At 47.8% G+C, this 25,627-nt stretch overlaps 1 protein-coding gene across 10 annotated transcripts in view; it reads left to right on the top strand.

Annotated features, from left to right (window-relative positions):
* FHAD1 (forkhead associated phosphopeptide binding domain 1) overlaps positions 1-25,627 on the top strand; it is a 162,679-nt gene that overhangs the window by 64,734 nt on the left and 72,318 nt on the right. For 7 of the 10 annotated variants that reach the window (XM_060396587.1, XM_015099308.4, XM_015099309.4 and 4 more), the window contains exons 6-12: positions 3,169-3,405; positions 10,939-11,062; positions 14,182-14,312; positions 16,222-16,311; positions 17,336-17,440; positions 21,501-21,608; positions 25,169-25,252. In XM_060396587.1, coding sequence (XP_060252570.1) covers positions 3,169-3,405; positions 10,939-11,062; positions 14,182-14,312; positions 16,222-16,311; positions 17,336-17,440; positions 21,501-21,608; positions 25,169-25,252 — 879 coding nt within the window. The remainder of the gene's footprint in view (positions 1-3,168; positions 3,406-10,938; positions 11,063-14,181; positions 14,313-16,221; positions 16,312-17,335; positions 17,441-21,500; positions 21,609-25,168; positions 25,253-25,627) is intronic. The other 3 variants (XM_060396588.1, XM_060396586.1, XM_027975873.3) reach the window with 1 other exon arrangement.

The following is a 25,627-nucleotide window of genomic DNA, read 5'->3' as shown; positions in this document are numbered from 1 at the left end:
AGGAAATGACAACCCACTCCAGTGTTCTTGCCTGGAGAATCCCAGGGACGGGGGAGCCTGGTGGGCTGCCGTCTATGGGGTCACACAGAGTCCGACACGACTGAAGTGACTTAGCAGCAGTAGCAGCAGCTGCAAGGTACTGAGCACCTCCTGTGTGCTGGGCCATGTCCTGTGCCCTTGACATTCCCTTGGCTTGTTAATTCTTATCATCTTCAGGATAGATTTTATCTCCTTCACTTTGCAGATGAGGAAACTGAAGCTCAGAGAGGTTAAGTAACTTGTTTAAGGTTGCCCAGGGTAAGGAGCAGTGTTAGGATTCAAACCTAGGTCTGGTTAACTTCCCAGCAGGTACTTCTAACACACACACATAGTAATCACTTGATCAGCTTCGAGTGATGGAACAGTGATGATAGATAAATACATTTCTGGCAGGAAGAAGTGAACACTGAAGTCAGGGAGGCCCAAGCAAAGAAAGATACTCATTAAAGAATTAGGGAGGTTCAAAGAAGGAGAAGAGGTGAATTCAGACCATCCTGGGAAGGACCCAGGCTGATTTCTCTCCTCTTAGACATGACCTGAAAATTATTCTAAAAGAAGCAATCTGCAATGTCTCGCTTTCCTCAAAGGCCAGGGCCTGAGCCTGCAGCAATTCTTGGAGTCTGTGAGGAGCAGAACCACCTGGGGTCTTTGTCAGACACGAATCCAAACTTCAGGAGGTAGGGGGTTCCAAAAAAGGTGTCCTGAGACAAAACTGTAAGAATTGTTGCAGGGAGGTGAGAAGCCAGGCTCAGATTCTGTGTTTCTTGCTCTGTAACAAGCCATCCTTAAAGCTTAGGGGCTTAAAACAGCAACTCATTATTTCCCAGACTCTCCGGATTGACCTGGAAGTTTCCTTTGCTCCTGTCCCCTGACCTCACTCACTAGACTGCAGTCAGCCCGTGACCTGGCCCAGCCAGTGGTCTCTCTGATGGCCTCCTTCCCAGGACTGGAGCCTCAGCCAGGATGCCTGGACTGGTGCCCCCCTTTCTGCTTGTGGTTTTTCATCATAGCACAGTGCTCTCAGGGTTCCCAGGGGGCTGGAACACAATCTCACAGCCTGTAAGAACTTGCCTGGGGATCATGCAGCCACACTTCCACTACCTTCGGTTGGTTAAAGAAGTCCCAGGGCCAGCCCAGACTTAGAGGGTGGGAAAATAGGCTAGATAGCAAAGCTGCAAAGTGTTTGTAGCCGGTTTTCAACTTGCCTCCATTTTTAAATTGGAAATAAAGTGCAACCACAATTATAATTTTTTTCTATTTATAAGCCATTTATCCCCTGACTTGCCAGGACTCCTTCAGGTGACAGTAAGTAAATTAGCTTGGTGGACAGGGAAGCATTTATTGGCTCCTCTTATTGGACTATTTAAAGGGTTCCTAGCTTCAAGTATGGCTAGATCTAGGAGCTTGAATCTTGTCATCAGAACACTTCCTACCACCAATCTCTCCCCTCTGTTTCCCTCAGAGTCTGGCTTTCTGCATAAGGCCAGTTTTGTGTGTTGAAAAAGGCAAACTCAGGCAAACAAGCCTCTAAATGTAAGGTCAGTGGTCCAAAAGGAGGCAAGAGATCCTCGCCCTCTGTAACTGATGTGTGAAATCTTTGAGAAAACTCTGATTGACCAGCTTGGGTCACATGTACCGGGCTCCCTCCAGGAAGGGCACTGGGGGCTGGGGACTGGTGCTCACCAGGAAGACAGAACCCACAGTGGTCCTCAGCCCTCTGCAAACATATTTCAGCACAAACACAGGGCCTGGTATATAGCAGCTGCCCAGTGAGTGTTTGTGGCATGAAAAATAAATAAGCACCTGGCTGATCATAATAGGATGAAAGAGGGGGGAGCTGCCCAGGAGCAGGGAATCTGTTTGGTGTTCTCTCTTGAAATTTTGCCACCAGCATTTACAGGGACCCAGAGGAAGACCTTTGGCAGCAGCTGGCAATGTCAGACGAGCTTCCTCCTGACTAAGATCCTGTCCTTCCCCAGGTCATAGAGCTGGAAGGTCTTGGGGCCAACTGGGCAAGCTCCCCTGGGAATGAGCCAGCCTAGAAATTGCCTGTTTATCTCTTTTTGTGTCTGCCTTTGAAAAGGCATCTGGCGAATTCTTTTTTTTTCCCCAGTTTTCTTGACATTTTGTTGATACCTGCTGGTGAGAAGCTTGGGGGATTTTTTTTTTTTTTCCTTCCACTTTTGGAAAACCTAGCAAATTCTTTTGTTAGAACTTTTTCTTTGGAGAGATGGAAGACAGGGTTAATTATGCCTGTGGATGAAGTCTGCCAGTGATGTTGTTTTCCCAGCCCAAACTTTACACCAGCCCGCACAAATAATCAGCATTCCCATCTCATTTACTTCCCAGATCCAGTGACCTGGAAAAAAATTCTTTCATGAATTGCCAGAGAGGCAGGAAGTACTAGAAGAGAGGAAAGGGAAATAAATATTTCAGAATGTATTAAGTGTTTTAAGTTAAAAAAAAATAGCCCTCGTTATAAGTAGAATGTGATTGAATAGAATGTTGATTTCCTAGTTACCTTTCCTATGTCCCCAGTGTGCTAGGCTAACTATTGTAAATAAAAAATTATAAACTTTCCAGCAACAAAAGTTCCCAAGTGGGATGGTTGTTCTTAACATGAAAGGATAACTCTCAGTAGTTTCAGTACCTGTGAGCTATAGATATCCACTTATGTGTGTCCAGGCTAAGTCGCTTCAGTCGTGTCTGACTCTTTGCAACCCCATGGACTGTAGCTCACCAGGCTTCTCTGTCCATGGGATTCTCCAGGCAAGAAGAGTGGAGTGGGGTGCCAGGCCCTCCTCCAGGGGATCTTCTCAACCCAGGGGTCAAACCCACATCTCTTACATTTCCTGCATTGGCAAGCGAGCACTTTACCACTAGCACCACCTGAGGAGCCCAGACACCCATTACACATGTCTATATACATGTACATCATTTCAACCAAATTCTTGACTCTTTGAGATTTTCTCAAATGACAGAGATAGCCTTGAGACTCTGCCTTGTCCTTCCCTGCCTGCCCTCACCTTCCCAGAGAAAAATACCATATTTTTCCTATATTTTTTTCAATGGGCTCAGCCTTACACCCAGACCCACACCCACTAAACTTCCCATCTGGCCTCCACCCAGGATGAAATAATTATGCTGCTGGGAAAAGAAGTCAGCCGTCTCTCGGATTTCGAACTCGAATCCAAATACAAAGATGCTGTGATCGCGAACCTTCAGAATGAAGTGGCCCACCTGAGCCAGAAGCTGTCGGAAACAGCCACCTCCAGGCAGAATGAGAGGGTGGTCCCGTCCAAGCTCCAGGTTCTGGAGGAAGATGATGATGCCCAACAGAGAGAAATCGAGAACTTGAAAAGCCAGGTAGAGGGGAGGAGGGGCATGGGACAGATTGGGAGGTTTGGATTGGCATACACACACTCTTAATTGTTGTTTAGTTGCTAAGTCATGTCCAACTCTTAGGCGACCCCATGAACAACAGCCCACCAGGCTCCTCTGTCCATGAGATTTTCCAGGCAAGAATACTGGAGTGGGTTGCCATTTCCTTCTCCAGGGGCATCTCCCCAACCCAGGGATCGAAACTGCAGCTCCCGAAACTCTTTACTACTGAGTCGCCAGGGAAGCCCCACACTCTTAATACTATGTATAAAATAGATGACTCGTGAGAACCTACTGTGTTGCACAGGGAACCCTACCCAATGCTCTGTGAAATAAATGGGAAGGAAGTCGAAAAAAGAAGGGATATATGCATATATGTAACTGATTCACTTTGCTGTGCAGCAGAAACTAACACAACATTCTAAAGCAACTATACTTTAATGACAATTAATTTTAAAAAAGAAAAACCAGGTAGGGCTCGAAGACAAGGGGTCAGAGCCTTAGGGTGGTGACTCAGGGTGATAGCTCTCAAGTGCAGCTGCAGGGATACCAAGGGTATCCACCCGGATAGTTGGAAATGGGTGGTCAGCATGGATGGTGGAGAAGAGCACAGATCCAGGGAGGAGAGACTTGGCAGGTCCTAGCCTGCTAAGAACAATACCATTAATACCTTTGATTAAGTGCCTTCTTCAGTCGTGTCTGACTCTGCAACTCTATGGACTGAGGCCTGCCAGGCTCCTCTGTCCATGGGATTCTTCAGGCAAGGAGATTGGAGTGGGTTGCCATGCCCTCCTCCAGGGGATCTTCCCGACCCAGGGATCGAACCCTGGTCTCTTACATCTCCTGCCTTAGCAGGCAGGTTCTTCACCACTAGCACCATCTGGGAAGCCCCTGACTGCACATATGATTCTACAGATGAGGGTACTGAGGTAGGCTCGGAGATCCCCAGGAACTTGTTACAGCTTGCACAGTAAATGAGAGGGGTCTGTGTGACTTGAGCTCCCCTCTGCCACTTTGCATTTCCACCCAGCTCTGTGGCTTTAGTGACCGCCTCTCATGCTCACCTGGCCCCAGCCAGAAAGGACTGGAGATAGGGAGAAGGAACCTCCCAGTGTTCCAAACACCAAGGCCTTTATCAAACCCTGAAGGCAGCTGCTGCTACTTCATTTATGGAGAATTTCACCCAAAATTCTCCACCCAGGATGCCTGGATTTATAGTCAAGTTCCTTTCTCTTGAAACTAGATCCAAAAAAAAAAATTTTTTTTTTAAGGAATGACTTTAAAATCGGCCATTGATCTTGTACATAAATTATATCTCAACATATGTGAAAGTAGCTCAGTTGTGTCTGACTCTCCCCACGGACCATACAGTCCATGGAACTCTCCAGGTCAGAATACTGGAGTGAGTAGCCATTCTCTTCTCCGGGGGATCTTCCCAACCCAGGAATCAAACCGGGGTCTCCTGGTGCCCTAGAAAGGACATGGGAGATTCTATCAGGAGACTGCCAGCTCCATGAAGGCAAAGGCTGGCCCTAGTAACCTTCCAAAACTCGGACAGGTCCATGTCTGTTTGTTCTTCATCCATCCATCCATTCAAATCAGCATTTGCTGGGGCCAACCCTGTGTCGTGCTGGCTTCCAGGCTCTGTGAATTCAGCAGAAACAGGGAAGACATGATCCTTCCCCCTGTTTTGTTCTAGTGAGGGGGACAGAATAAACCAGGAAACAGGATATATGTTCTAGTATTTCAATGAAGCGGTGACTCTCTTTTGAACCTATTTTTGAAGGAAACACTGAAAGCAGCAAGTCCTGCAGGAACCCCTACTGCAAACAGCTACCATGACATGTAACTGACTCCCTGAGGAGCACCTTCTCTTGAACCCAGTTTTGCTGAAATATCCTTTTCAGTTATCCTCCCATTTCAGAGCTTTCCTGAGCTAATGTCACAGGTACATGGACAAGGCTGAATTATTCTCATATATCTTTTTTTTTTCAGTTGAAACATATTTGACATATAATATTATAGAATTTCCATGTATCTTTGAATATCAGCCAGTCACAATTTGAGTATTATTTAAAGTGGCTGATGATATCTGGGGAGAAAAAAATTTTTTCACAAAGATATTATCTAGAAATAATTACACTGATTCATCATCCTGTTACCTCCTCCACCTCTGGAGCTTTATTTATAACTGAAGGAGAATATATTGTAACAAGACATCTATGAACCCGAGGCTGCCCTGGTTTGAACTCAAATCGAGCTCCATCCACTCACGTCTTAGCTGCTTCAATATTCTACTGCCTGCAGAACATTCAGCCAGAAGCAGAAGCTGCATGGCTGTTTGATTCATCGTTCTGATTACTTTATGCGTTCTCCTTAGTCCCTGAAAGCATGTACATAATGACTTGCTCTCAGAGATCTTCGATCCTCTAGAAATATCGCTAGAAAGTTCTTACCTGCATGTGTTCTTATATGCCTGTGCTAATTAGAAACCAAATTAGTATCTTGAAACAGTCGCTCCTCCTAGCACTATTAATTTTCTTATGATTCTGGGCCCATTTTATTACGTAGCATAACAGACATTAAACATCTTGGAATTTATGCCAGTTACAGACAACATGGATATTTGTTTTGGTAGTAAAAGTAACAAAGAGGTCTGAAACACTCTTTTTTTTTTTTTTTTTTTTTTTGGCTGAGCTGGGTCTTCGCTGGGCGTGCAGGCTTTCTCTGAGTGAAACACTCTTTTTTTTTTGGCTGAGCTGGGTCTTCGCTGGGCGTGCAGGCTTTCTCTGAGTGAAACACTCTTTTTTTTTTTTGTCTTCGCTGGGCGTGCAGGCTTTCTCTGAGTGAAACACTCTTTTTTTTTTTTTTTTTTTTTTGGCTGAGCTGGGTCTTCGCTGGGCGTGCAGGCTTTCTCTGAGTGTGGGGCACAGGCTCTCAGTTCCTTGGCCAGGGGTCAGACCCACACCCCCTTACACTGGAAGGTGAACTCTCAACCACTGGGCCACCAGGGAAGTCCCTTCAAGACTCTTGAGCTTTTCAGCAATCCAAAATCCTCAAATTCTGACACTTAAAGTGAAACATTTCAAATCTGTCAAAAGCACTGGAGTCTTTAGAGGGGAACGTATGTTTTCCCTTCTGGAAGTTTGTCTCTGTGTGTTCTTCCTTATGCAAATAAACCCATTAAGCTGAGAAGAGCTAGAAACAGTTTGCCTAAGTGTTCCAAGTACTTTTTATGGGAAAGTTGCATTCCACCACCGCCACCACCCACCCTCTTTCATCTCCTCAGTAAGAGATGAAAGAATTTTTTTCACTCAAAGTCCAAAGCACAAACATGCAAAAGTATAGCCTTGGGGCGGCGGGTGGGCAGAGTGGCCTGTGTCCCCCACCACAACGACCCATAGAAGGTGGTCATGTACAAATGTGAGGCTTGGACCATAAAGAAAGCAAGCACTGAAGAATTGATGCTTTAGAAATGTGGTTTGGAGAAGACTCTTGAGAGTCCCTTGGACTGCAAGGAGATCCAACCAGCCAATCCTACAGGAAATCAACCCTGAATATTCATTGGAAGGACTGATGCTGAAGCTGAAGCTCCAGTACTCTGGCCACCTGATGCAAAGAGCTGACTCGTTGGAAAAGACCCTGATGCTAGGAAAGACTGAAGGCCAAAGGAGAAGGGGGCAACAGAGGGTGAAATGGTTAGATAGCGTCACTGACTCAATGGACATGCATTTGAGCAAACTCTGGGTGATGGTGGAGGACAGAAGAGTCTGGCATGCTGCAGTCCATGGGATTGCAAAGAGTCAGACACGACTGAGCAACTGAACAATAGCCTTGGAGAGGTTGGGGGCCAGAGTGGCCTGTGTCCCCCTCCCCCCCGCCCCTGCCACCTTCTATCGTAGACCTGTCCCAATAATGTCTCAGATGCCCCAGGGGAAAAGTATCTATAACCACCGTAAATGTCATAGACTCTCAACCATGATGGTGCATGAAACGAGAAAGAAAGCCTGTGAGACCTTGACACTTCCGTTAATGCTGTAAGAGTAAGAATGACAAGATTTTCAGGCACAGAAACCAGGACCAAAGGCTGTGAGCGCCATCTGGTGGCAAGGTCACCACACCGTTGCCCAAATACCTGGGCATGCCTGCCCCTTCCCACCAATCTTTCTCTTTTTTTTTTAATGTGAAGCCTGCAGCCTGGTCTGACAGTAAACAGGGAAATTCTTGTGTTTTCTCTTTTTTTAAGATTATTTTTATTTAAGATATCGAGTCTCTATTTGCTCTTATAGCAGTTATTTTTAATTTAATACACGTTTTTTAAGTTTAAAAAGCAAGGGGCTTCTAAGAAAAATGCTAAGAAATTATAGTGGGACCAGCAAAGAAATATGGCAAAAATAGTGAAAGTGGTATTTGAATGACTGAAGTTTAAGAACTCTCTTAGGGTGGGGTTGCCAGATAAAATAAGGACACCCAATTAAATTTGAATATTGGAATATCTTTTTTAGCGTATGTTCCACCTACTGCATGGGACACACAGGAAAATGTTATCTGTCATCTTATTTTCAATGGGTATCCTTTTTTTTCTCCCCCAAATCTGGCAACCTTACCTTAGGAAAACAAAGAAATTGCATCCTGCTCCTTGTCGCTTCTATTTTGATCTATCAAAACAAGCTAGCTCTCATCCTGTCTAGGGACTATGTGGCATTTCTGCCCCAATAAGCTTGTCCCTGTGGGAGAACTGAGTCCTGACGTCTGAAAAATCAAAGCGGCGAAGGTCCACAGCACACCCTGAGAGGGAAAAGGCCTGGCCACTCCGACCAAAGCAGTCGCAGGAGTCAGACGAAGAGGGAGGGAGTTCTGGCCCACCTCCCTTCCCCAGCCTCTCGGGTACCTGCTCTGTGGAGGCTGAGATGCGGCAGCTACTTTCCAGCCCTTACCAAGGCTGCTTTTCAAGGAGATCCTTCCAGGGCCCCTGCCCAGGGTATGGATCCCCAGAAAGGGGCTGGCCCTCAAGTGGGTTCTGAGCCAGGAACTTCCAGAGTTCTTGCAACAGCCAGCCCATGGTCATCCCACCCATGATTCCTATATTTCCTCCTAATAACAATCAGAGCCGTTAAAGTGAGCCTGAGCAAGACTTACAAATGCACACGAAAAGATTGCCAACTCCTTTCCCCAGAGACAGACAAGGGAAGCTGAAGCTAAAACACGCCGTGGGTAGTCAGCTGAGAGGCCCGTGACACCTCATCCCTCTGTGCCGTGTGCCACACATAATCTGATTACTTGCACACATGACTGATTTGTTAAGATACTTCTAACAGGGATTTCCTGGTGGTCCAGTGGTTAAGACTCCAAGCTCCCAAAGCAGAGGGCACGGGTTTGATCCCTGGTTGGGAAATGAAGATCCAACATGCCGCAAAGCAGGGACTGGGGAAAAAACTATACTTCTATTAATCCTATCAGACTGGGACTGCCATCACCCCACGTACAGACTGAAAATAAAATATGGTGTCTTCCTGTGTTCACATGGCCCGTAACAGGCAGAAACAGGACTTGAAGCCTACAGTCTGGCTCCCAAGTCCACGCTATGCTTTAGAGCCTCCTACTTTTCATGCGGCTTCCTAGGGCCCCCTGGAAAGGTGGAAGCGGGCCCCTAGAGGCTGGGTTTGACTCCTTCTCCGCCTCTGACCAGCCCCGTGATCCTGAGCAGGGGACTCTACCTCTCCCAGTCTCAGTCTGCCCCCTCGCAAATGGGAAGCCTGCCGGGAACGTCAGCCTTCAGCAGTGCTGTGAGGAGTGTCACGTAGCACGCGCACACGAGCTGTGTAAACTCCAGAGTGTCGTATGAGGTATACGCGATTTGCTGTTCTCATTAAAGGAAATTCATTGTATAACCTGTTCCCGTCTCCTGGGGGCTTCCCAGTGGTAAAGAATCCACCTGCCAGTGCAGGGGACATAGGAGACATGGGTTTGATCCCTGATTGGGAAGGACCCCTGGAATAGGAAATGGCAACCCACTCCAGTGTTCTTGCCTGGGAGATCCCGCGGACAGAGGAGCCTGGCGGGCTACAGTCCCTGGGGTCGCAGAAGAGTCAGACGTGAGTGAGCACACACAACACCCTCCTGTCTCTTGAATTTTGCTCTGCATACAGCCAGTGCTGGGTGATTCAGCACCAAGAGCTGGCCTGTTTATGGCTAAAAGTCCACAGATGGTGATCTCGGAGAGGCGACAGTGAGCAGTGGCTTGAAGCGAGGTCTTAGTTCCCTGCCCAGGAACTGAACCTGGGTAGCCGGGATTAAAACCAGGACTCCTAGCCACTGGACCATCAACAGCTAGAGGCTAGAAGCAAATCTCCCCTGGCTCTTGCTCCTGTTGAAAAATGCACTTCTTGTGGAGGCAAAAAATATAAAACAACAGGCACAAAGTTTATTGTTACAGACACAGCAGGACAACTGGAAGAGCACAAAGAGAAACAGTTTGTTTCGTTAAGACAGAGATGCACACCCGGAGAGAAAGGGTGTGGGCGTCCCTTCAGTGAGGAGGAGCGCAGGGCAGATGTGGTTGAATCATGTGTATAGGGAAGTTCTTTCAAGTCTTTGTTGTTGCTGTTCAGAGGCTCAGACTTGTGGACTTTTTTCAAACTCAGGTCCATCGAGTCGGTGATGCCATCCAACCATCTCGCCCTCTGTCGTCCCCTTCTCCTCCTACTGTCAATCTTTTCCCAGCATCAGGGTCTTCTCTAGTGTGTCAGCTCTTTGCATTAGGTGGCCACCCATCCGGTGGGTCTTTGTTTACCTTTGGCCAATTAAATGGTTTCTTTTTCCACACTGGACCTACCCTAGAATCCTCCCCGACATGTGTGCACAGCTTTTTCCCAAGGTAGATTCCAGCCCAGCAGCCAATGAGGGATGGGGCTTGACATCACATTTATGGGATGGTGACCCCTCCTTTGGTATCCCCAAAGAGCCTTTCTGCACGTGTGCAGCGACTCCCTTGCCCCAAAGATGGGAAATATGTGACCTCTTGGTCTTGTACTCAAGCAAGGTTTTGCCCCTGTCTGTCCCTGATATAACTGATGTGTCCACAGGAGGCAAAGTCCAGCCATTTACCCTGTTCCTGTCGTCGTTTCCATCTCAAAGTGCAAACAGGAGGCTGGTTGTAAAAGCCTAACCTGGAGCCCACCTACTTCCTGTCTTGGGAAATGTAAACAGAAGGCTGGTTGTAAGTATCCAGCCTGAAACCCATCTGCCTCCTGCCTCAGTCACAGGAAGGGATCCAGGGCAAGGGCCCCTGAGCCCCTGGGTGACCACAAAGGTAAGGCTTGTGTCTTGATGATGTAGGACACGGTGGTCACTGGAGTAGGCAGCCTCCCGTCTCTCCCACTAGTTATAACTAAAAAGCTTGGTTTGCCCAACACCCCAACCCAAGATCAACCTGACTCTTTTTTGTCCAGCCTTGGAGAAGCGTGTCCTGCAAAGCTGGCTGGCCTCCCTCTGACTCTGTGTTGCCTCTTCCCACAGATCAGTGCCCTGCAGCAAGGCTACAGCCAGGTGCTGTGCCAAACCCTGTCTGAGAGGAACTTGGAAATCACATCCCTGAAGAACCAGGGTGAGAATTTAAGAAGGGATAATGCCATCACATCAGGTGAGGTCCTTCTGGATTTGCTCCTGAGAACTGCCTCTCTCCCCCTGCAGACATCACCAATCTACCACTACACCTGCCTCCCTCCCCCTGCAGACATCACCAATCTACCACTACACCTGCCTCCCTCCCCCTGCAGACATCACCAATCTACCACTACACCTGCCTCCCTCCCCCTGCAGACATCACCAGTCTATCACTGCACTTGCCTCCCTCCCCCTGCAAACATCCCCAGTCTACCACAGCACCTGTGCCCATGACCTGGATGCAGCCTCAGGGATCTCAGCAACCCACGTGGCCACCAGTGTCAGCGAGTTAGAATTCTCCCTCAGTGCAGATTTCTTGCCACCCACTTCCTAGGGCAGGGCCTGATAAATACTGGAGAGAATGTTGTATCTTGACTGGGCTTCCCAAGTGGCTGGCTCAGTGGTAAAGAATCCATCTGCCAATACAGGAGACATAGGAGACCCAGGTTCAATCCCTGGTCTGGGAAGATCCTCTGGAGAAGGAAAGGGCTACTGCTCACGTATTTTTGCCTGGACAATTCCATGGGCAGAGGAGCCTGGCGGGCTACAGTCCATGGGGGTCGCAAAGAATCGGACACAACTGAGCAACTGAGCACACACACATATATCTTGTCTACGAGGTCGCTTGAGCACTGGCCCCATCAGGGAGAGCATAGAACATAGTGTGACTTGGGTGGCTCCACAAGCCAGCCTGCCTGAGTGCGAACTAGAACATGGACAAAATGGGGTCACCACTTTGGGTACCCATCATCTCACCCATTTTCACCTGAGTGCACTTGAGCCCAAGTGAAACATTTTCTAATTGACCAACAAAGGTGGTTCCCTGATAAAGGGCTTGGGTGAGGGGAGGGGCAGCCCACACACAGCTGTGGCTGAGCCCGGACTCCCTGGATTCCTTCATTCCTTCAGCATGCTGACTGAGCACCTACTAACTGTCAGGCCCTGTTCTAGGCTCTGGGGAGAGAGCTCTGAGCAAGACAGTCAGATCCCTGTACTCACTGAAGGAAAAGGATGAATAAACGAACAGCCTGCTTCAGAGAGTGGTCGTGCTGTGGACAAAACCCACTGTGTGAGACGGTGGCCAGTGCCTCGGGGGGGGACCCAGGGGAGAACAGCAGAGCGGGTGTGAAACCGTGCAACCCAGGTTGAACTTGGACCCAGGCCAGAACACACTGTCTTTTAACTGAGCTCATACATCTGGGCTTCATTTATTCATTAATAAAGCTCAGGTTCTTGATGTCTTGTCACAGAGAGAATTCAGTGAGAGACAAAGTGATAGGTAAGAAGTGGGTTTGTTTAGAGAGAAACATACTCCACGGGTAGAGAGTATGGGCCATCTCAGAAGGTGAGCAGCCCTGAAATATGAGGTGGTTAATTTTTATGGGCTGGGTAATTTCATAGGCTAGTGAGTGGGAGGATTATCCCAAGTATTTTGGAGAAGGGGCAGTGATTTCCGGAAATCAGGCCACTGCCCACTTCTGACCTCGTATGACTGACCTCAGAACTGTGATGGTGATGGTGGGTGTCTTGTTGCTGTTCAGTCACCAAGTTGTATCCGACTCTGAAACCCCATGGACTGCAGCACGCCAGGCTTCCCTATCCTTCACCAGCTCCTGGAGTTTGCCCAAGTTCGTGTCCACTGAATAGGTGATACCGTCCAACGATCTCATCCTCTGTTGCTGGTGGGTGTGTCACTCAGCTATTGCGTTACAGTGAGCATATAATGAGGCTCCAGGTCCACTGGAAGTCGAATCTTCCACCAGCTTGGAAAGTGAGCAACTTTCACTTTCACTTTCCACTTTTCCCCAAAGTGATAATTCAATAACAGAATAGTTATCTATTGCTATATAGCAAGTTATCCCAAAATGTAACGGATAAAACAACAGCTGATATTTATTATCTCACCCAGTTTCTGCAGTACAGGAATTTGGGATGGAGGGGTGTGTAACTTAGTTCTCTTGAATTGCAGTCAAGATGTCGTCTGGGGCATCAGTCATGTCATCTAAAGCCTTACTGGAAGCAGGAGGAACCCCTTTCAGAGTTGCTGCTCATGTGGCTGTTGGCTGGAGGCCTCAGCCTCTCATCACACGTACTTCTCCCGAGGGCTCCTTGAGTGTCTTCACAACACAGGGGGTGGCTTCCCCCAGAGTGAGTGATGCAAGAGAGAGCAAAGAGGAAGCCGCAGTGTCTTTAATGACCCAGCCTGGGAGGTCACATTGCATCATTTCCACAGCATCACGTCGGTTACCCATGTCAGCCCTATTCAGGGTGGGAGGGGCCGCACAAGGGCATGAATTCCAGGAGACAGGGCATGGGGGCCATGCTGGAAACTGGCTGTCGTGAAACATAGTGAGTACCATGTAGGGGGGTGACAGAGGATGAGATGGTTGGTTGGTATCACCAACTCAATGGACATGAGTTTGAGCAATCTCCAGGAGATGGTGGAGGTTAGAGAAGCCTGGCATGCTGCAGTCCATGAGGTCGCAAAGAGTCAGACACGATTTAGCGGCTGAACAACAGCAACAAATATAAGTTAGTCACCTTATGTTCTTAGGACAGACCATCTCACTTGACCCTTACAATAACTCTGTGCAGGACATGCAGTGGGAGGTGAAATAACTTGTCCAAGACCGCCAAGCCAATAAGGGGTTAGGACAGGGCCAAACTCATGTAAGTGTGAAGCTAGCTGCCCCACCAAGAGTGTCCAGCAGTCTGCTCTGCCGCAAGTCTGTCTCCTGGGCTCTGGAGAAGAATTCCTGGACTTCACCTGTGCTGGGCCTTTGCTGCTGAAGCCCTGGGCATGGCCTCGCCTATCGGCTCTGCCCAGCCTGTGCCCACCAGGGGCCCCCAAAGGCTTCTCGTCCCCCTGGTGCTCGCTGACTGCCCCTCATTCTCCCTGAAGCCTCAAACCACGTTCCATGGTCTCTGGTCTCATTCCTGTTCTTGCTCTGGGATTCTTTGGCAACAACCTCCACAGTTCTAGGAACGCCGGCCCTGGGCTTGGAGGTTCTTGTCTGAAACTTGGCTAACAGCCATGGTGATGCCAGGAATCCTCCCTGCCCTTTTGACCTGTGAGTTTTTGTTTTTGTTTTGCAGAGATGGTGTCATCTTTGCAAAAGGATATGTTAGCAAAGGATGAGCAAGTTCAACAACTAAAACAGGAGGTGAATCAACTAAAAAGTGAGAACAAAGAAAAGGACCACCAGCTTGAAGCCCTCAACTCCAGAGTGAGTGTCAGGTCATCACCAAAGCAGACACAGTGCAGTCACATGTCTGCAGAGAAGTCAACTTCTCAGCAGCTTTTAAAGTACAGTATGTGGCTCAGAAGAGCATAATATATTTTCAAATGCAGCAAATATTTTTTAACCCCTATGATAAATAAACCCCAGGAACAAACACTTATTAGGATATATTGCTACTGCACAGCTTAATGTAAAACAGAATAAAATCTCTCTGTGAGCAAGGACAACCCACAGGGCTCCATCACAGTCCCAGCACCACTGGTTCTCATAATTGCCTTCAAATCACAACGTTTGAAGATCCAGATGCAAACACACAAACTCTCATTTCTTACCTAGACTTGGTAGGCAAGTGAAGAGTTTTTTCAATGGAACTTTATTTGCAAATCTTGCCTTCCATGCCAACTTTAGAATCCTGACTCTATAGGATAAGATTTCTCAGTATTTGTATGATGCATCTGTTTCTGCCAGTCAGGGTAAAACCTCATAGCTTTCATCTCAGGTCGTAACTCAGGGATTCCCAGCAGCTGTCTGATGGATTAGCCAGGGCTGCATGGGTGTGGGATGGAAACATCCTGAGGTTCCAAGGAAAAGGCCTGATACGTAGTACCTGGTGCACAGTACTACACCGAATATGGAACCGGCAAAAGCCACGAGCTTTGGAGTCACAGACCTGGGTCCAATCCCAGAGCTTTCTCTTACTGTAACTTATTTGGCCTTTATTACCCCATCTGCGAAATGGGAATGACAAAATCATTTTCCAAGACATGGGAGCCTGGTTTTAGCCCTGCTCCTCTGCCTCTGCCTCAGTCAGCCGCCCGGCCAATGCCTCTGCCTTTGTTTCTGACAAGCAGAGTGCCCTCCTAGGCATGTGCACTCGCTGTTTTAGGTGAGAGGACTCTGTGTGTGTGTGTGTGTGTGTGTGTGTTGGGGACAGGGAGGGGTTGCAGAGCTGGTGCTTAGTAGAAGGAATATGCAAAGACAACCCCTGCTTGGCTCTTCCGCCTCCCACAGTGCATCTGTTTGATTATGTCCCCGTTTCCCCTTCCTTATTGACCTTAGAGTGAGGTCACTTTTCCTCAGGGTTCTTCCAGTCTTGTTTCTATATATTACCTGGAAATCAATCAGTCAGTTATTTTACAGTGAATTTACACTATGTATATTTTTAAAAATCATAAACACAATGACTTTCCCATGCTAATAGATCAACGCTCTTATCATTGGTCTTAAAAGCCACACACTTTCTCCTGGATGTACACAGTGTTATAAAGTCATCTCCTGTCATAAACAACACTTGGTGTTTCTTTTTTTCCACTGTTACTGACAGTTCTATGGAGAACATCCTTGAAGCTACAGATTCACTGATTTCTCTAATCATTGTCCTTAGGGTACATGTCCAAAGTGGGAATTTCTGGGTCAAAAGAAGACACATCCATCCTTATGCTCTTAATGTCTGTTGCCAAAATGCCCTCGGAAAAGGCAGCTCCATTTACCCCTTTGTGACCAACAGGGCAGTTGTGTCTTTGAGATGAACCTGCACAAAAGCACTAAGATCGACCCAAACCCACTGGCCCTCCCTCACCACTCTCGATGCTCTCTGAGTGAAAACAGCTCAATTCCTCCACCCTAAGTACCCAGACTCTACGAGTCTGGAGTCCCTGTGTGGTGCAGTTTGCTGGCTTTTGAAGGGTAATTAAGATGCTTTATTTGTCAGAACTCACAAGAGGGGTGAACCAGGAACAACCACAAGATGCCCGTGCTTCCATCACACAGATAGTCTGGCCTCTCAGAATGCAGGATGTGATTGAGTTAAACAGCAGAAGACAACCTTGGGCACGCACATAGGGACTTAGGGCCCCCAGTCAAGCCCATGTGACCTTGTTATTTTTCTCCCCAGTGCTCAGTGCTGAAAGAAGAGTTAAAGAAGGAAGATGCCCAGAAGGAGAACCTGGAAGCCCAAGAGAAAGAATTAAAACTCTACAAAACCGTGCGTTGAACCTCCTCACCCCTGGGTGTCCACAGAAAGCCTAGACTTTGACCTACAGGGCTTTGGAGGGGTTCCTTGGCCCCTTAGCTAGTGCAAACTCTGGGGCTTTATGGGTGTTTGTTTGTTAATGTAATTAACATAATTCTTTGATTTGCTTGCCTCAAAAAGACAGGTAGAAAACCTTGGAAAACATACTCTCCTAGGGTTTCATGGACAGTTGGCTCTAGGCCCCTCATCAGGTTGCCCCTGGAGCTGGGCTAGAGTTGGGCTGGAGACCGGGACAGAAGGTGGCCAGGTGGCCACTAGATGCTGCTAGAAATTCACCATGGTCCCTACCCCTGGACTTGTGATGCCCAAACTTTCATGAGCTACCGTCACAAGTTTTATCACAGCCATGGGCACTGTTATTGACATGAAACTCCTCAAGTATTGTTACTTAACTATCGATACATTCAGTTTTACATCAGTTCATAAAAACAAAATAAAAAGCAGACATATCATTGGCTTTGTATGGAAGGTGAATATAAAAATTAATACAATGAAAAGATGAGCACTAAATGTGAATGTTCACCCTCCGCGCCAGTCGAATCCTCAAGAACATCACTAAGCATATCGTTTCCATCTGTTGAGGCCATTTTCTTCTCTCAGGGGCACTGCTATTCTCTGTCTCAAATGGGAACAAAAAGAAAAAGCTCATTGTTCTTTTCTTCCAAGCTCTGCCCATGGTGTCTTCCAAATAAACCCTATTTAGACTGAACTCAAAATATATTCCAAGGAAGGAGAATCTAATGAGTAAATGTGTCCCTTGTACTGTTTAATCCAGAATCCATGCTGATCTTCAAAAGAAACTCAAAGTTTCCCTCACCCTGTGCTTTCAGTGCATCTGTTGAAAAAAACCCTACTTTGTTTTAAAGATGTAGAAACATCTCCCAAGGGAAAGAATTAACCTGATCTTAGGCTAGGTTCCACCTTAACAAACCAGATGAGGTCGAAGTTGACTTCCCTGTTGTTGAAACTTTCTTAGCAAATCCACGGCATGGAGAAAGAAGTGAGAAAGCTCAGGGAGGAGTTGAAGAGGAGCAGTACGGAGCAGAGCCTGATCTCTAAGACGCTTCGGGAAAAGAGCAAGGTATGGCAGGGATGGGTCGCCTTGGCAACCGCTCCAGGCTGGGTCTGCCAGACTCCAAAGTTCCCGTGTGTAACCACGACCCACTGCCTTCAATCATGAAATTACCCAGGAAAGAATTGATCCATTAAATCAAGCTTGTCAATGATGTTGTTCCAACTTAAATACTCTTATTGATTTGTGTGTGTGCGTGTCTTTGTGTTCTATCAGTCATTGGGAATGTTTTTTTTTTTTTAATCTCATCATGATTGTACATTTGTGTGTTTCTTCTTTTAATATTGACAAATTTTGCTTTATATATTGTGAGGTTGTATTACTATGTGCATATAAATTTAGAATTCTAATGTTTCCAGTAGAACAAGACTTTTGATCATCATAAAATGTCCCTTTTTTTTTTAATGTCTCTTTTCATCTCTAGTAGTGTTTTCCCCTTAACATCATCTTTGTCATTTAGCGCCATCACTGGCTTGCTGTTGGTTAGGGTTTCCGTAGCATATTTTTTTCATACTTCCTCTGTTAATTTTTTTAAATTTTATTTATGTGTTTATTTTTGGCTGTGCTGGGTCTTCATTACTGCGCACAGGCTTTCTCTAGATATGGTGAGCAGGGACTACTCTCTAGCTGCGGTGCACCGGCTTCTCATTTCAGTGGCTTCTTGCTGTGGAGCATGGGCTTTGGGGTGCAAGGGCTCCGTAGTTGTGGCTCATGGGTTTAGTTGCCCCATGGCATGTGGACTCTCCCAGGACCAGGAACCAAACCCGTGTCCTCTGCTTTGGCAGGTGGATTCTTAACCACTGGACCACCAGGGAAGTCCTGTCTGTCAGTTTTTAAGTTTTAGACATATAGCGTCCAAATAGCATATCATTTTTACAAAATCCAGTTTGACAGTCTTTTACTTTCAGCCCGTTTATCTTATCTAATTACTCATACACTGGGATTTAAATCTACTCTCTTGCTCAGTGCCAGTTGTACTATCTGTAACTATATTGCTTTTTCTCTCCTTTCTTGCCTCCTTCTGAGTTGACGGTTTTCTGTCATTCCACCTTTCTCCTCTATTAGCTTGGAAACATTTCAGTTTTTTACTATCCTTTTAATAATAGTAAGACAATAGCATTTTATCCTTGACTAGCAAAGATCTCACATTAATGAAGTTTTTCATTCTTCCATTGCTCTCTTAGTGGTCATCCTAAAGATTACAATGTGCATTCTTTTTTAATTAATTAACATTTCTTTGGCTGGGCTGGGTTTTAGTTGGGAATCGTTACTGTGGCACGTTCGATCTTCAGTTGCAGCATACAAACTCTTCATTGTGGCCTGTGGAATCCAGTTCCCTGACTAGGAATTGAACCCGGGCCCCTGGCATTGGGAGCGCAGAGTCTTAGCCACTGGACCACCACAGAAGTACTTACAATGTACATTCTTAACTTACCAAGATGTAGTATTAGTTGATAATTATGCCCTTCTCCTTGACAATGCAGTGAATTTAGAACACCCTGACTTCACTTAACCCCTCCAGATTTGTAAGTCATTGCTGTCATTTTCTAAACTCCTCTCTATAGTTATTAATAAAACCCCCAAAGATATTATTGGCATTTTTATATAGTCAGTATCATATGCACACGTTACTGTTACTGCTGCTTGTCTTTTCTGCATCTCTGATCATCCATCTGCATTCATTTTCCTTGTCTCTGAAGAATACCCTTTAGTGTTTTCCTTCACTGTAGCTCTGCTGATGACAGTCTCAGATGTGTCTGTGTGTCTATCTTGAAATGTATATTTAACCTTCAATCTTAAAACACATTTGACTGCCTATTGAATTCTACAGTGGCAGTTCTTTTCTTTTGGCACATTAGAAACAGCATTAGGTATGTCCCTGCTGTCTTTTGGCTCCGGTTATTTCTATTTAGAAGTCATCTGTAAGCCTTATTGTTGCACCTTTGCAAAAGATTTTCTTTTCCCTGGATTTCCAGCAGTTGTATTATGATTTATCTCGGAGCGGATCCATTTTTCTTTGCCTTGTTCAGAGCCCATCAGGGCTTCTTGAATCCCTGGCTTGGTGTTTTGCACTAGTTCTGGCACTCAGGCTCTATTGCACACGGGCAGTGGGGCGCTACCAGGGCTTCCAAACAGAGAACTAATATGTGACATTCGCAGCTAATAATGGTGCAGATGATAGCTGCAGTTTCTCATGGACTGGGCATTACCACCAAACATTTCATCTCTTTTCCCTCTTCACAACAGCGCCATGACCTAGAGATCATTCTCCCCATTTTACAGATGAGAAAGTCAAGACTGCTTGTTAACTAGCAATGTAACTAGCCCAGTCACATGGTTTTGGCTGACTCCAGGTTGGTCTGACTCCAATCACTATTGTATAGCCAACAGCCATGTGCTACTGTTTACACTGATATTAATCAAAATTAAATACACTTTGAAATTCATTTCCTCGATCACACCAGCCCGTTTCGAGCACTGGATCACCAGATGTGGTTTGTGGCTGCTGTATTAGATGATACAGATTCAGAGCATCTGTATCGTTGTAGAACGTTTTGTAGGTCAGAGCTGCCCTACAGCTGACTAACCCTCACAGTACCTCAAGGCGCTAAACTAGAGGTGAGGTGGCCAGTTGCCACAGCCCAGCATGTCACCTGAGAGGGATGGGAGGACAGACGTGGAGAGCTCCAGGTGTGACGGAGGGAGCAGGACAGCCCCTGAAGTTGCCTGAAGCTCAGGAGTGGGAATGGGGGGCTGTTCGTGGAGAACACAGATAAGGGCAGAGTCCAGGGTTGGACTTGGCTTCTGTGGTGTATGGAAATGCAGCTGAAATACAAGTCAGAGCATGTTTAGATCTGGAAGGAAACTAAGGCCCCAGAGAGGTGGCTTTCCCAAGGTGCCAGAGCCGGGTGGTCGCTCTCCCACTGTACTGCTCTGCTCAGAGGAAAGCTCCAAAGAGTTCCTCTGGGTCTTTTACTACATCTCTGTGATCCCCCTTGTCAGATCCCTGATCAACACGGCCCATGGGATTTGTTTCAGCACAAAGTCTCTCCACTTATTTATGAGCGTTTGCCTGGTTTCCTGTTGGTGCCAGAGCCCTGGGCTCAGTAGGTATGTCCCTGAAATGATTAGATGTGTCCCTGAAATGAGCAGCTGCAAGGCCCACACTTGCCAGCAGATGGTAGCATCAAGCACTCTCAAGCTCACCTCAGCTTGCCCCGTTACCCAAGCAAGGGAGGATTAAACAAGCAAGCTTCTGCACTTCAAACACCTTCTTTTGCAGGCTGCGATTCTTAATAGACGTTACTGAGCAAGCCTCTAGAGAGGTTTCCACCAGTGGGTGTGCTCAAAGTGGTAATGACAAATAATTATGATGATAAACCCAATAATAACACTGACCAAGGACCTTTCGTGGAGTCTTAGAAGGAGGCTGCATGGCAGATATTCCCGTTCACTTTTTAAAAAAATATGTGTATTTATTTGGTTGCACAGGATCTTAATTGCTGCACGTGGTATCCTCTATCTTCACTGCGGCATGTGGGATCTAGTTCCCTGACCAGGGATCAAACCTGGGTGCCCTCCATTGAGAGCAAGGAGACTTAGCTACTGGACCACCAGGAAATTCCCCACCCACCTTTTATAGGTCACACCAATATTTACCACACTCAGACCTGTAAGCACTATTCCAAATATTTTGAATTCCCACAATAACTCTGTGCTGCAGTACAGGTACTCTGTCCCCATTTGACAGATGAGAACATTGAGTCACGGAGCCGTGAAATCACTTTCCCAGGGTCACACATCTTGCTAGGGACTGAGCTGGGATTGGAGTCTGTGATAGGACATAGTTGAGCCCAGGGTGCAGAGCTCAGCCCCTTCCCTTAAGGGGTATCTCCCTGTGAGTTTATCTCCACCCTGTGTATGCCCATGACCCCTGCCATGGGGCCGCAGCTGTCCCTACCCCTCGAGGACTCCCCCACTGCTATTAGCACCCCCCCCCAAGAAGAGTTCCCCCAGCGGGCGTGATGATCACATTAGCAGCAAGCCCATGCTTTCATCATCCTTTCAGGTTGAAGAGAAGCTTCAGGAGGATTCCAGAAGGAAATTGCTTCAGCTGCAAGAAATGGGGAACAGAGAAAACCTCATTAAAGCCAATTTGGAAAGGGCAGTAGGTCAGGTAGGCGTGCTGCCAAGCCCCTTCATGGCCCACTGCTCTCCACAGAGCCCTGCGCCCAAGCGGCCGGCAGGGATGAGTGAGGAGGAGGATGGCCTGGTTTAATTTCACCCACTTATCCCAGGGGATGGGGCTCCCAAGTCCCAGGGGATGTCATTAAAAAGGCTTTTCCTGCTGGGAAGCTGCCCACACTGGTGTTTGCCATCACCTGAGACCCTGACCAAGCAGCCAGTCCCAGGTCAAGGCCCACCCCGGTAAACCAGTGGTGCGGGTCCCTCTTAGGGAGGGTTTGAGGCTTTCAACCACAGTGGTGTTTCTAGCACTTTCTCCTTCACGTTTCTTTGTCTTGACATTTACAGCGATCTTTCTTCCTCTGGGCCTCCAAACAGACGCTCTAGTCAGTATCCACAGGGGAGGCCACTTTTCTGTTTGTTTTTGTTTTGTTCTGTTTTGTTTGGCCAAGCCACATGGCTTGGAGGATCTTAGTCCTCCAACCAGTGATCAAACCCATGTCCCCTGAAGTAGAAGCACAGAGTCTTAACCCCTGAACCACTAGGGAAGTCCCGCCACTTTTCTTAATGAAGTATTAGTAATATTTTGGGGGGGCTCCAAAATCACTGCAGATGGTGACTGCAGCCATGAAATTAAAAGACGCTTACTCCTTGGAAGGAAAGTTATGACCAACCTAGACAGCATATTGAAAAGCAGAGACATCACTTTGCCAACAAAGGTCCGTCTAGTCAAGGCTATGGTTTTTCCAGTGGTCATGTATGGATGTGAGAATTGGACTGTGAAGAAAGCTGAGCGCCGAAGAATTGATGCTTTTGAACTGTGGTGTTGGAGAAGACTCTTGAGAGTCCCTTGGACTACAAGGAGATCCAGCCAGTCCATCCTAAAGGAAATCAGTCCTGAATATTCATTGGAAGTACTGATGCTGACGCTGAAACTCCAATACTTTGGCCACCTGATGCAAAGAACTGACTCATTGGAAAAGGCCCTGATGCTGAGAAAGATTGAAGGCAGGAGGAGAAGGGGACAACAGAGGATGAGATGGTTGGATGGCATCACCGACTTGATGGACATGAGTTCGAGTAAGCTCCGGGAGTTGGTGATGGACAGGGAAGCCTGCTGCAGTCCATGAGGTTGCAAAGAGCTGGACACAACTGAGTGACTGAACTGAACTGTATAGTAGAATTAATAATAGAACCCACACTATCACAGTTCATGCCAAATGGAAACTGGCGAGGTGGGGAGCAGGCTCAGACTCAGCAGGTCTGGGGGTGCCATCTCCCAGGCTCTGACCCAAGATGGCCCAGCAGCCCTTCCTCTTACATGTGGCACAGACATGATGGCCAGAACATGCAAACAAGGCCTCAGAAAAAACTAAGGGAGGGCAGACGAGATCCCAGGATGGGGCACTGCCCCTGTGGAAGGTGGCCTACCCAGGGCAGCCCACCCTGGACCCCTCCACAAGGCACCCCTCCCCTGGCAACCATGGCCCCAGGAGGACAAGAACAATTTGCATGTATGTGTGTTCGTGCTTTTCTTTTTCTGGGCGGATGAGTCCACCTTGTCACTCACTGGATTCTCAGAAGGGTCTGTAAACTACCCAGAAGGGTTAAGAACCGCAGTCCTTAAAGGAGCACTCCAGCCCACCCAGCCCAGCTCCCAAAGCCCTTCCATGTGGTGGCATCCAAGCCTGAACCAACAGTATGACCGGGCATTGTCCCCCACGCTGAGCTCCAGAAGCACCCACAGGTTAAATGATGACGATAGTGCAGGTATGAAAGCCTCTTCAACAACCATCCACACCGTCACCCCCGGTGTCCTCTCTCCTGCAGGGCACCGACCCCTTACCAAGGGAGAGAGCCCGCGGCTCTGGGCTTCCCTTGGTGCACCTCGGCTACCCCTGCCCCTGCCAGCACTCTGCACCCCCAGCACACACCCACCTTGAGGGCATGATCTGTGCCACTTGCCAGGAGCCTGGTCATGCCTCCAGCCAGAGCTCATTCAGGAAGACACAGAGATTCCTCCAGGACTCGAAAGAGTAAGGAGGAGGCCTCTCTGTGCTGCCCTGGCATTCCCACGTCACCCTCTTGTCCACAGCCAGCTCCCTGCCTGAGGTCATGCCTTTCCCCAGGCAAGTGACTCCAGGACAGACTCCCGTTGTCCAGCAGGACCTGTCCCTCCACTCACAGCAGTCCCACAGGGTGCCTCTGGTGGTGATGCGGGCCATCACCCATGGGGCCTTGCCTACATAACCTCTTCCTCGGGCAAGTTAGGACCCTCCCCTTGGTCATGCAACCAACAGACGGCCCGGAATCCCTCAGATCACCCAGCTGGCTCCCGGCAAGCTGACTGCAGAGCTGTCTTTAGGAGAGTCATAATTCCTCTCCTTGGCTTTTCAGAACTCCTGGTGTGCAGCATACTCCTGTGTCTTGGACTTGTTGACATTCACGTTGATTCCCCAGCTGTTATGGTCCTTCAGGGCTCTATTCTAGAGTCTTTCATGACCACGTTTTGCCCGTGAGCCCAAAACCCGAGCCAAGGGCCATCATGTTGGTAAACTTCCAGAGAGGGTTGGGCTTGTTTGCCTCTCAGGCCTCTCATGAACCTGGGACACCTTGAACTTGTCATTCTAGAAGCCCTGATTCTAATGTAACTGTATTCTTTCATCAACCGTAATCTGAAGACACCAGAACCAGGGAGATAGTCAATAAAAGCTGGCCAAACTGAAGGTGAGGACTTTGAACACCTGCCAAGTCAGTTGTTTCTGTTACAATCATTTGATGAACACTTATTGAGTGCCTGCTGGGTGCCAGGCTCCGGGGACCCTGAGGGGAATACAGCAGGCATCATCTTCAGGACACGAGGCCTAAGGCACAAAATGGCAGCAGGCTGCTCCTCCTTCTCTCCCCGGGCACCCTGGCTGATTACACAGTTTACTCAGGCTGACAGTCTCAATATTTATCTCACAGCCTGGTGCCAGCGTACCAATTATGGAAGAGCACTCCCAGCCCCAGACTTCCCACTGGATAATTGGCAGTGAGTGGCTCTTCTGAGGGCCTGAGACGTATGTGAGCTGCCCACGTGCATCGGCTGGGTTAGGCGGGCATGCCTGAAAAGTCATTAAAACCTACCGTCCCCCTCTCTTGTGTGGGCACTTCCCCTTCCGGTGAGAGGTGAAGGTGTTAATAATCTGTTTGCGTGCGTGCTTAGTCACTTGGTCGTGACCAACTTTTTGCAACCCCATGGAATATAGCCTGCAGGCTCCCCCATCCGTGCAATTTTTCAGGCAAGAATACTAGTTTGGGTTGCCGTTTCCTACTCCAAGGGATCTTCCCGACCCAGGAGTCGTACCCGCATCTCTTGTGGCTCGTGCATTGGCAGGCGGATTCTTTACCACTAGCACCACCTGGGAAGCCCCAACCATAGTGACCATTCATGGTGTGCAGAGCCTTCTAACGGATTTCTCCCAGACCCAGCAGTGGAAGTGCCTCCTCAAGCCTTGCGGCTGCAGCTGCACCACTCATTCCATCAACTTCCCTTTCTTTGTGCTGCAGCTGGAGCATTTCAGAAGTCAGGTCATCAAGGCCACCTACGGACGAGCGAAGCCATTCCAGGACAAGCCCGTCTCCGATCAGCAGGTTCGTCTCTCTTCCCCCCTTTCTTCCTCGGGGACCCGGGACTCCAGACACTGGGAACATATGTTTCTGTTTTTTGTTGGTGGCGCATATTTTTCACACTGTCGCTACACCATGAAGATTTGTTTTGATATTCTGGGATTTCCTGGCTTTTAGAGTAAAAGCCAGTTAAACTCCCTTGAAGTGTTTCTGTGAAAATCAAATGGAACCACCCAGGCCTATGTCTGGTCTCCAGGCCTGCATGGTCCACCTCCGTTAGTCCCACGAGGAAAGAGCCTCGCTGTAGAGCAGGCGTCCTGGCTCGCTTCTCCTGAAGAGGGCAGCCGGCAGCAAGGATGTGCCTTTGGCTGTAAGGACTGACTTGGTATTCTTCCGTTT

The sequence above is a fragment of the Ovis aries genome, chromosome 12, assembly GCF_016772045.2.
Source record: "Ovis aries strain OAR_USU_Benz2616 breed Rambouillet chromosome 12, ARS-UI_Ramb_v3.0, whole genome shotgun sequence".
Classification (NCBI taxonomy): Eukaryota; Metazoa; Chordata; class Mammalia; order Artiodactyla; family Bovidae; genus Ovis; species Ovis aries.
The sequence above is the reverse complement of the archived record's forward strand: the minus strand, read 5'-3'. Positions and strand labels throughout refer to the sequence as shown.